Source organism: Schistocerca serialis, chromosome 5 (genome assembly GCF_023864345.2).
Source record: "Schistocerca serialis cubense isolate TAMUIC-IGC-003099 chromosome 5, iqSchSeri2.2, whole genome shotgun sequence".
NCBI classification, from domain to species: domain Eukaryota; kingdom Metazoa; phylum Arthropoda; class Insecta; order Orthoptera; family Acrididae; genus Schistocerca; species Schistocerca serialis.
Window position 1 is genome coordinate 626,770,506 of NC_064642.1, and position 12,349 is coordinate 626,782,854.

The 12,349-nt window shown below is 40.5% G+C and overlaps 1 protein-coding gene across 1 annotated transcript in view; it reads left to right on the forward strand.

Moving 5' to 3' along the window:
- Nucleotides 1-2,170: 2,170 nt before the first annotated feature.
- Nucleotides 2,171-12,349, forward strand: part of LOC126481376 (coagulation factor XI-like) — a 170,882-nt gene continuing 160,703 nt past the window's right edge. The window contains exon 1 of the mRNA XM_050105086.1: nucleotides 2,171-2,283. Within this exon, the coding sequence (XP_049961043.1) occupies nucleotides 2,199-2,283 (85 nt within the window). The 5' untranslated portion in view covers nucleotides 2,171-2,198. The remainder of the gene's footprint in view (nucleotides 2,284-12,349) is intronic.

Genomic DNA, 12,349 nt, shown 5'->3' on the forward strand with positions numbered 1-12,349 from the left:
TATGAAATAATACAGGACTTGCGGTAACACCTATTTGTAAACAAGCAATCATGACGATAATAATAAAAAACATCATGGTTCCAACAGAATAGATACAGCCGATTTCTATTAGTTTTATGAGCAAAATTTGTGTAGTTTTAAGAGCATTATTTGCATCCAAACTTTCACCAGTTAAACCACTCCTTGTAATAGAACCTTCTATAAGATTTTACCACGTCTTTCTCTTCCGATATATTCAGAAGCAAATATCATCTGTGTGGTGACATAGTGCATATTACATATACAAGTGTCGCTCCATTGGAGCAGCTGGCCTGCCGTCGAAGTCGCTTGCACAGACAGGCGTAAAGTTTTGTCAACTGCACTGGAGGAAGACCATACCCAACAGAAAACCTGGAGAGTGTCCCTGTATTCTTGATTCATAAGCACTATAATACATTGCTTTTTCGGCTGCGGCTATTTTCGTGGAAAGAGCACATTTATCGTCATGATAGTGTTTTTCTTTCCAATAGATGCTCGCTTATAGGAGGTGCGTTGACGTTAAATACAACTGTTACAGTGAATTGTTTTCCCCTTAAATGGTGTGCACTTGCAGGCGGAATTACTAGAGGCATGGTGGGCGTGTTCCATAGGGGGTCGCAGCTGCCATTTTAGACAAACAACCCATGGTCACGATAGCCATTATCTATCTCGCTTTTGTTCTGAGGGGTGCCGGCGCCGTGGCCTGTTGTATGTGGAGCTTTTGTCGGCATCAGTAGCGCTGATCGCCTAGCCGATGCATTGTACTGAAGACTCCACCACCAGATCGGCAAGAGGTGCTCTGGGGGCTGCAATGACATAGGCGGTGAGCTAACCTGCTCTCCAAGTAGCGTTGAAAAAAACGATCTGGAAAGTTCTCCGGAATTTCTTTGTTGTTCCAGGGGGTCCGAAATATGCATTTAACAAATTGCATGAAGCGTTCTGTTATTGCATTTTGTCTAGCTGTGACTGATTTCCGCAGACTGGAGACAGTGTATCAATGCACACCAAAAGACCCGTCTTTTCGAATTTCCGAGTCATTTTATCCAGATCCACGGCAGTCATCGGACCAACGCCTTTTTTCAAACCCTTCAATGTCCGGAACTCCCGCAGAGCGGCTTGTGCACATTCATCATTCTTGTAATACAGCTTTACGAGCAGAGCGCGATCCTGCATTGAGACAGTCATGGCTGTTTATACCATCTTCAATAGATTGTGCCCATGACAGGTGCTTTCATTTACGTATTATGACACAAACAGCGCCATCTATTGCTACGTTTTGTAACTATTTCTTTTTCTTCTGCCAAACGTTTTCCCCTTTCTCCGATAATATTCCTTTGCAATTTGACGTCATTCTGACCAGTGGTGTTATTTCTACAGCGTTTTGAAACTGTAACTTTAATTATAATCATCCTGTATATTAAAGTTTTGCTAAGTTACAAATTTAATGTTTCTTATGGATTCTCTAAGACTCCCTTTGTGTATTTCAGAAATTACATCTGCGGATGTCGTGCCATCAAAAATACCTTATGGAGTTCTATCGCCTACAAACTCCTGAGCGTGTGTTTTATTCAGATTTCTCCCTGAGGCTGTGTTCTATTCGGATCTTCTCTACCGAAGCATTTAGATCCTGCTGCTACAGTTTTGTTCAAGAACCCTTCCTGCTATTCAAGAAACGGCCTTTCGAAGAAGATACCAGCAGCAGAGTGGCAACTTTAAGATGGAGGAAATTTCAGCAATGACGCCACGTACAACTTTTAGACTGCTGTTTGGTGCAAGAAATAAGGCGCAAGGACAGATCCCTGCAATATGGTACGAAACCTAGAGAACAGAAAACCTGAGTGATTTCTCTTGTCCTCTCCCCTATCCAAATGAAGAAATGAAGAATTGTTGTTTCCTTGACTTCATTCTAATGGATAGTAAAAGTTTTTTTGTTCTAATATTGAGAATGAATTCTCATAAGCTTCACATTAACATCGCCTCAGCCGGACAGGACTGAATACGACGAGGTGACGTTAGTGCAGTAAGACTCTCACTACGTAGACGACTAGCGTGACTGACGTGAAGCAACCCGCGACAGGTTTATTTATCGCAAAGATAGCAACCACGTTCACGCCGCCGGTCTGTGTGAGCTGCCCTCAGTCGGTGCGCCTTGCCTTTACAAGCCACGCGATCGGCCGAACATGGTGTTCACCAGCTTCAGTCTTCACATGATACCCATATTTGTGCTGACGATCCTACTCGTTCCGTCAACCGTCAACGCCTACGGTATGTTCTCAAAGGTCATTCCATAAAGCGTCTTGTCAAAGATATCTTTCTATTAAGTTTTCCTATTACCGTTTCCTTCTGTTCACTGTATCCGAAAGCTCCAATAGCAACCCAAATGCGCGACTGTCTGCGGCTGAAATCTACATTTTGTTTCAAGTTGTATGTCTCAATAGTTTTTCGGCAATTACACCTTGGCAAAACTAATCCATATGCTTTCATAATTTGTCCGTAGAACTGCACTGATGGGCCAGAACATTATGACCATTGCCACCGCGACATCGGTTGCTGCCTGGTGGTGTTGCGTGCACCGAAGGTATGGGCTGCATAGGCAGAAATCCTCTGATAAGCGACTTTGACAAAAGGGCAGATTATTGTTACGCAGAGACTTTGAATGAATATCTCGAAAACTGCAAAGCTGTTCGAATGTTCATGTGTTACTGTCGTGAGCATCTACGGAATAAGATAGGACAGTGAAACTACCACTAGACGCTAAATGGTTGGTCGTCCACGACTCTTCACAGAATGTGGGGTCAGAGGCTTGTCTGCTCTGTAAATTTGGGCAGAGCTATGGCATCTCTACCAAAGAGCACAATGCTGGTGCACGCACAGGTGCTTCGAAGCAAACCGTTCATCGTACAGTGTTGAACATGAAACTCCGCAGCGGACCACCCCTACGTGTTCACATGCTGACCCAACGATATCGTCAATTACGATTGCAGTGGGTCCGGGACCATCGGGATTCGACCGTCGATCAATGAAACACAGTTTTGCTACACTAGGTTGCTTGTCGTCTCCAAAAACGCCGCATAGAGGTGAATGGTGTCTCGGAACGTGCAGCGCGCCACGGACGCAAGCTGATGGGAGAAGTGTTATGCTATGGAAGACATTCTCCTGCGCTTACATGGTAATAATCGAAGATACACTGACTGCTGCGAACTACCTGCATCCCTTCATGCTTGATGTCTTCCCCGAAGCCGACATCGTCTTTCAGCAGTATAACTGCCCGTGTCAAGGAGCCAGAACTTTGCTACAGTGGTTTGAGGAGCGTTATAGCGAACTCGCGTTGATCTATTGGCGACCAAATTCGCCTGATGTAAATTCTGTAGAACCCATCTGGGTCGCTATCGAGCGCCATCACGGTGTACGCAAATCAGCGGGCCTTATTTAAGCGAATTACATGACATGTGCGTAGACATCTAATGACATATGCCTCTTCCACAAGCCTGAAAACAAACTGCCAGATCGTTGATACGCAGAACGAGTGACGTATTTCGTTCCAGTTACGGACAAACAAGCTATTAAGCAGGTGGTCATAATGTTCTGTCTCATCGGTGTATGTGAACATACATTGGTTCACAGATGTCAAAATGATACAATATCCAAGTAGATCCTTTAGTACGAAGATATATATTTTTAACAAAAGACATATTCTGGCAGAAATACAAATTTTCAGTTAGCTTATACGACATAAAAAACTTAGAGAGCTGGAGACTATGAACCAGACAGAAGCACAAAAATATTCATGCGGTGAATAACGTTTTGGTTCAAATGGTTCAAATGGCTCTGAGCACTATGGGACTTCTGAGTTCATCAGTCCCCTAGAACTTAGAACTACTTAAACCTAACTAACCTAAGGACATCACACACACCCATGCCCGAGGCAGGATTCGAACCTGCGACCGTAGCGGTCGCGCGGTTCCAGACTGTAGCGCCTAGAACCGCTCGGCCACCCCGGCCGGCAATAACGTTTTGGGACAAAGTTTTACTGTACATAAAAAACTTAGAGAGCTGGAGACTATGAACCATACCGAAGCACAAAAATATTCATGTGGTGAATAACGTTTTGGGACAAAGTTTTATTGTAGTGCTATAAGAAACATGATAAATGTATGCAACAAAATAGTGCTGTGATCTCCACATTGTAATATTCTTATCAAAATATGTCAGTTTGCTGGTAATAAACATTATGGGGAAAAAACCCATCTAATCGTGCTGTATGAAACATGACGCAAGTGTACAATAAAATACTGCTTTGATCTCTAATGATAATCTGGTTGCCAAATTATATTTTTAGAAACACAAACAACCAACTGTACCTAGCCACTTCGTTTGTTGCTGACCACAACTGGAGACTGATTGAAAACTGATCTAAAAAGAATACTGTTTCTCTTTGTATCCCAATGCTTTTGTAGCCCATTTGGTTGCTGATTTTTTTTTTCGTCGGGCAGACAGGTAGAGTATGGTACTTCTATGGGTCTTCTGAGAGCTTTCCTTGAATTTTCGATGTGTCAGTATTACAATTTTTTGTTCTAGATGTTTCGTCTTAGTTAACCATAGACCTGCGGAAGTTATTCGATGAATTACTGCACAGCTTGGAAGTTTTTGAGCAATTGTTTTGCCAGTTACTTGTCAATTGCTTTCTGATTATAAGAATTTGTTACTGGGAATTTAGATATTTGAGGCACATTTCCAGGTTCTGTGTTAGAGAGTATTTCTTCGTTTACAAGTATCCTAGTGTTTCACAATGCTCACTGTTCATCCCAAATAAAAGATCAACGATTGCGTTACTTATTGGGCGTGTTTCTCAATGTTGCAATGGAGATTCGTTTCCTTCAGCCTACAACGTGGCTAACCAACCCCTTAAACTATAAGCATGGCTTTGTACGGCAGAGAATAAAGATTTTTGAGGGTGCTGCCTGGTGCTGGTACGTAGGACAAGTGATTTCAATTGAATAACACACTAATTAAGTTGCGTTCCGTTATAGTGCCTTTAGTCTCCACACCATAAGACCATAATCAGGCTTATCCATGCATTACGGGCTTCACATAAAGGGTGACCAGAAACAGTCCGTAAAGGTTGTAAGCTTGCTGCAAGGCATGTTGTGCTGAGAAGTAAATGTTCAGGAAAAAAATCAATTCTTTGCGAAGTCTTCGAGTTATTTCGCATTGAGGTTAGCCAATCCAGTCGACTCGCGCGCAAATTCAAGCACTTGCCGAACTAGAAAGCGGTAATGCACAGACATCTGCGGTTATGTGAGCTATCACTTGTTGAAATACTTATTACATATTAAAATGTGCCATTTTCGAAAGTGATAAATTTAAATCAGGTGCGCAGAAGCTATGTTTGTTTGTTTGAAGAAACCAAACGAAGAATACGATTAGCAACACCGTCTCTGGCAGGCTACTTGAATTTGCGCGAGCAGCGACCTCATTGGCTAATTACAATGCTAAATAACTCATAAATGATTCAACATACCGAGTTTTTTTCTTACAAATTATTTCTCAGCACAACCTCCCCTGCAACACCTTTTCAGACAGTTTCTGACCACCCTGTACAGGCATCCATGTTGCTCTTGCTCGTTTCCTAATGCCATTTATTCACCTTCAATTACGTCACTGTCTTCGAGTTTTCCTTTTGTCTCTTAGAATCGAGCAGAGACAGTTTATATATGACCCATTCGGCTAGCAGTATGTTCCACCCCTCCCCATATCATTTAGACTACACTCATAGTCATGTATCTAGTTAAATCTTGTTCCTTGATACCTTAATATGTTTCCTGTCTCTCTTAGTAATTTCCAAACTGCATCGCTCTCTACGATTACTCGCTGACCAACCGTCAGTTTCTCAGTCGTTTTCGGATGTAAGGTTCGTGTATCACTACGCTACACCATAACAGCTAATACACACTGGTTGTAAAAATTTCGTTTGAGGCACATTCGAAGCACAGTTTTGAGGCCTCTGTTTAATTTACCAAAAGAACCTGGGATTATTTTTCAGTCTTCGGTTTTTCTATTTGTGTCTGTCCAGTAACTTTCTTCAGCTACCCTCAATATAAAAATTTACCTGCTGGTTCTACGACTTCATTATAATTTGAATTGTTTGATATTCTGTATGGCAGGTGTCTATTAATTTAGATTTTTTGCAGCTTATTTTCAAGTTTGCCATCAAACTAGTTCTAATATGTTCTTTCATTTGTTGAAGTTTATTGGCAAAAGAGGCACACAGTACAATCTGGACAACACAACGAAGTTATATGAAGAAAAAATGTTTCTGACACTCTCTTCACTATTTACCTAGGTTTAGGATTATTAACCCACTTTCTACAATAACTGACAAAGATGTTGTCGTGCATACTCGTACAGACATAAACAGCAAAAAATGTATAATCATCAAAGAAATGAATTGCCCTCATTAAATACTGTAAATTACATATTCAGTCATAGAAAATTAAAATAAGTATTAGATTAGCGTATCAATGTAACGAAAGTGGACGGAGTAACTAGATTCGGAGGCATAAAGAATAGTATAGTAACTGTTGACTGCTTGCTCATTCAGTAGTTCATCAGGATGATTCTCGTAGTGCCGCTTGGTCTTTAGGCAGCGATAGTTTCTGCCCATTGTGTCCAGAATGCAATATTTTTACCTCTACTGCATAATCGTGGTTGCTTTCCAGACAATGGTGCGAAAAGTTGACGCCTGCTTTCTGCATCTTCCAGGTCCTGTGATTTTCTTTGTATGGTGCAGTTTGGTCTAACTGTTTTTGTTATGTAGTATGAGCTACACTCTTTGCAATTTATATTACAGGTTATATTTTTGTTTATTGGCTGATCTGCTAGTCTTTACCGTTACGTAAATTTTTCGTACAGTCTCCCTGGTGTAACAGTTCACTGAATACTTATTTCTCTTCAGAATATTACCACTTTCGGTAGAAAATTTACCAACAAATGGCATTACAAAAAATTTTCTGGTTATCGTTTGCAGCACTGGTGCGGGACGTGATAGTGATTTATAGCATGATTCTTTTAGCTTTCTATTACAAATATTGTCTACAAGAAAGGGCTTGTATGTAGTTCCTGATCAAACCCATTGAACGAACACCAAATGGTGGATCATAAAAATCTGAGAAATGGTTCAAATGGCTCTGAGCACTATGGGACTTAACATTTGAGGTCATCAGTCCCCTAGAACTTAGAACTACTTGAACCTAACTAAGGACATCACACACATCCATGCCGGAGGCAGGATTCTAACCTGTGACCGTAGAGGTCGCTCGGTTCCTGACTGAAACGCCTAGAACCGCTCGGCCACACCGGCCGGCATATAAAATCTGAAGCATAACGTTTGTGGGAGGCAAAGTTTCACAGAATGCACCCGAATGTAGGAGAGTGTGTATCAGTGTTTCCTTTGTGTTTTAGATTGTTGGCTTCTTGTGTTTAGGTCTAGATAAATATCTAGAAATCGTTCTACTTGAGTATCATCACTACTAGGCGCCGTTTCTTTGGCTCTAAGCCCTATGGGACTTAACATTTGAGGTCATCAGTTCCCTAGAACTTAGAACTACTTTAACCTAACTAACCTAAGAACATCACACACATCCATGCCCGAGGCAGGATTCGAAACTGCGACCGTATCAGCAGCGCGGTTCCGGACTGAAGCGCCTAGAACCGCTCGGTTGAGGTTTGAGGTCATCAGAGGTCATCAGTTCCCTAGAACTTAGAACTACTTAAACCTAACTAACCTAAGAACATCACACACATCCATGCCCGAGGCAGGATTCGAAACTGCGACCGTATCAGCAGCGCGGTTCCGGACTGAAGCGCCTAGAACCGCTCGGCCGCCGTTTCTTTGTTCACACTTCTAATCACATTGTACACGTAAGCTACTGTTACTTTAGAAATATCATTACTTTTATGATTGGCCATCAGTGTTTCTGATTCATCTCTTGAATTACACAGATATTTAAATATGTTATGGAACGTTTATACAATCTTCTCTCTCGTGTTAGTTATTTTCCAGTCTGCCATTTCATCCGCTGAGATACGATATAAATTTCTGTTCAATCTTCTTCAGATTCTTACTGCTTTTAACTGTCGCTCAGTTGCAGATATTTCCGAATAATTTTATATAATTCTGCCTATCCTATCACGTTTCTGCTGCCGCTCTACCTTCAGATTAAAATTCCACGTAATGATTTTCTAGTGGGTTTTGTTGTAATTTATCTTCTGTAATTCTTCTTAGAAGTATTCAGCTTCGTCATTTGTATGTGACCACATTGGTGCTTAGATTTGAATGATTTCCATTGAACATCAATTGTTTATTTTTAAAATAAGTCTCATTATTTTGAACACTGGATTAAATTTTGTTGTTTAGAATAATGTCGCCAAAGGATACGTCCTGATTTTAATTCTATTCGTTCTTTATTTTATTGGCCACACTTCTAAAATGCTATTACGTTTCTTTCAATTTTGTTTGAGTCCTCTTTAAAACGTGCTGTCTTTTCATTCTTGAACTTGCAATTCTCCAAAACAAAAAGTATTAGGACAACAGGAATTCAAAGGTCCTTGTTATTATGTGTACAGCCAGCCTACACGGAGAAAGGACTTGGGCGAAATACAGAATTCGCTTGAAGCTTTACGTATCAGTAGAGCCTCTGACAATATCTGGCAACGCACGCTAGCTTTCCATGGCCGAAGACCTTAGCGAAACATGTAATCAGCGCTAAGGCTGACCAGTTGCAATGCTATCACGTACCAGCAGAGCCACCCATCTTTCAGTCAGCATTGTCATTTCACGATCACTCAGTCTTTGTCCCACCAGTGGTACATTTAGTCGATAAGGTAGCAGACTTTGACCCACTACTGTGTCTGCATTGTAGCTTGCTGAACGGTCCATGCACATTTGTCCCCTACAAAGTAAACCATTAAGACTGTGACCTTAAGGATATGAACAACGGCAAGGCATGACGGACTAGTTTGGAAATTCCACCCTAGTTGATTCCCTGAGACGTAATGAAGGTTCTTCCATGAGTTCATAGGTGATTCACTTTTTGGAGCATATAATATGTGATTATTAAGAAATTTTTTCGTCTCACATCTTATTTTGTACCACTTGGGGCTCTGCATTTAACTAATATTATTGAAATAGATTTACCAAAATATATTTTCAGATACTTTAGCGAATACTTCATTCTAACATGTTCTGATTCAACTTTCTTTTAGATCAGTCTTTTGACAGTTTTGATACCTTTCCGTGCCAAACACTTCATCTCAGACTTGTACCCAACGTCCACAAATACAAGTATCTATTGGATGTACCCTTTTTTTGGTGTGAACCTACTGTGGTAATTTTTCTTGGTCCAAAAGAAATTCTGTTTATGAAATTATTGTATTCGAAATGTCCTTAGAGCTCAGAGATCATTAGTTTTTCGTAAGTTCTTATTTCATTTATAGCTCCAAGCTTAAAATGACGAAACTTCATGCATCAGTCTGACAGGCATCAAAGCAAGTTTTAAAGCTGACCTAAAAGTCATGGAAGAACTTTCATTTAAAAAATGGTAGCCAGTAAAAAAACTGGTTTTAAGTATAGTTGCATGATTAGGACTGCAAACTTAAGTGTTCATTATTGTTAAACTATCAGGTAAACATACCCTCCAAAATTACTCGCTCCACATCATTTCGATCAAAGAATCGTTCAAATGGTCTATGGAACATGTAACTAGCTAAATAAATAAACTGTCATTATTGATAGAAATGTTTAGCCATATATCAGTGATACGGATATGTAATTCCATTCATTAATGACGTAAATATTATACGAAAAAGGCCGAGAAATATCACTATTAAGATTTCTTGTATTATTTCCAGTACTTGGTAGCAAAGCTAATAAAATAACGATGGCACATAAAATTTCTTTGCGACTTATGCGTGAATTTTTTCTTCTCTGTCTCATGTATGTATACTGAAGTTTCATTCTGATGAGCTAGATTTGTGCATTACTTTAATGTGGAACATAATGGAACTGTTTAGATCTTCTACTGCATATTCTATATTATTATACATGAAGTGCGAGTAATTGCTGATTCGAGAATAAATTATTTTTGTTAGAGAGTATACCGTGAACCGTCAGAACAAACGTCCTGTTTCGGACATAGTCATCCACTTCCCACGATGACTGAGCACCATAATAACTCGAGTATGTGCATCTAGGTGCAATTGCAACAGCTTCTTTCCCTTTCTTCCATTCCTTTGGAGTGTAGCATGATTATGTTCTATAAATCGCACAATTTTTCTGGTTTTTGATTTCTGATATGTTGTGCACGTTGAAATTCTACGCCTTATTAATGAGAAAGTAACTCCTTCATGTTGAGTTCTCCGAAGAAACTGACGTATTATGTTGTTCTTGTGGGGGACGATGTCCTTACGTTTGTTTTCTGCATTTATGCTGCTAAAGATTGTCGTTACATACTTCTATGAAAAGTGTGCTATTTAGTTTACGTATACAGTTTATGCCTCAGACGTGTTTCCTCTAGAGTAATGTATGAACCCTGAGGAACGTCCTTTAAGTCGTGTACACGATATGATTGGGGAGTGGAGCGCTGGAATTTTGAGCATGATAATCAGCTGTGCTGTAACAGTCCTTTTATTCAGTCCCTCAATTTCAAATTTCCGAAGTACGCAATTTTCGGTCATCTGAATGTCACGAGAATTTTGCCCGTCCAACGTCTTCAGAGTGAAGCCTGCCACATACATCAGAACTTGACCCAGGTCCACCAGCTTCATGTGGCTATCAGCGACCACGCGAATGTCGGAATGTTTGAGCGTGGTAGATAAATGGGAGGTAAAAGCGGTTTTGTTCTGAAACAGAGATATGTACAACGAATGTTATCTGTTGTAGATTTTGACGTCCTCCTCACTCCGACTAATAACACAACTGGATGACAACATTTGTATTTAAAACACACCACAAAAATATGCGATTAAACAACAATTTAAAAATTTTTGTTCAACGATACATTCCCTGATCACAATTAACTGAATACTTCAAGAAAGTAAAATTCTGGAATCAAAGAATATTAAACGTCAAGGTAGACAATGCGCTTCAATTAATTATCATTGAGTGGGTAATCAAGGTATACCACTCCGTACAAACGCGAGCACCTAGTGGTACTGATTAATATACAGGTTAACGGTCACCATCGGTTACAATTAACAAACAACATCGATAGTAGAGTTAGTTTGTACGTAACACAGACATTACCATGTACCCAGTTAGTAGTAATAGTTGCTATGAATTAGTCGTCACTAGCGGCTGCTCACTAAGCTAACTTTTAACCTAGAGCATTCATCCGATGTTTATTAATTCTAATGACGATAGCGTTGCAACCTAGCCTTTTGGCTGTTATAATCTCCACACGATGGACCAACCGAGACACAAGTCACTCCTACTGAATCTGTCACACCACCTGTTAAACAGTACGAACGGAATGGTCCTCGTAAATCAGTCCCAGATATTGATTCTTACGAAAAGCATCACACGTTTAATAACTATAAGGGGGTTCATCTAACTACTGAATTAAAAATCTAGGCCCAATTTGATCGCATTTTATTACAATAATTCCTTGTGAACACGTACATAAACGAGAAATCAATACCGGCCGGAGTTGCCGTGCGGTACTAGGCGCTGCAGTCTGGAACCGCGAGGCCGCTACGGTCGCAGGTTCGAATCCTGCCTCGGGCATGGATGTGTGTGATGTCCTTAGGTTGGTTAGGTTTAAGTAGTTCTAAGCTCTAGGGGACTGATGACCTCAGAAGTTAAGTCCCATAGTGCTCAGAGCCATTTGAACCAATTTGAGAAATCAATACTTACACAATAACATGATTAATAAAATACAAAGTGAAAGTAACTAACAACTGTGATCACTGAAACAAACTTAAAACCAGAGCTGTTGACTTGGCAGAGCCCACAAAGAACAAGTGGGATAGGAGTGATCATCTCAACAGGTCGCTCTCGAAAAACAGTTAGTATCGGTGACTGTGCAGTGATTGCCCCAATCGTGCCAGGAAGACGTGCTAAATCCACATGCAAATGAAAAAACCCTGCTCGGTCACGGATGAATCCTCAAATATCGGACCAGGTGTTAAATTACGGAACACAATCGAGTTTAAACTGTTGCACGGAGAAACACCAACTGCTCTGCTTTCCAGGTAGCCTATGCTGCCACATTCTCTCACCTCTGCTGAGAAGCCGGAAAATCGAGTCTTACATATTGCCAGGCCTCCTGCCAAC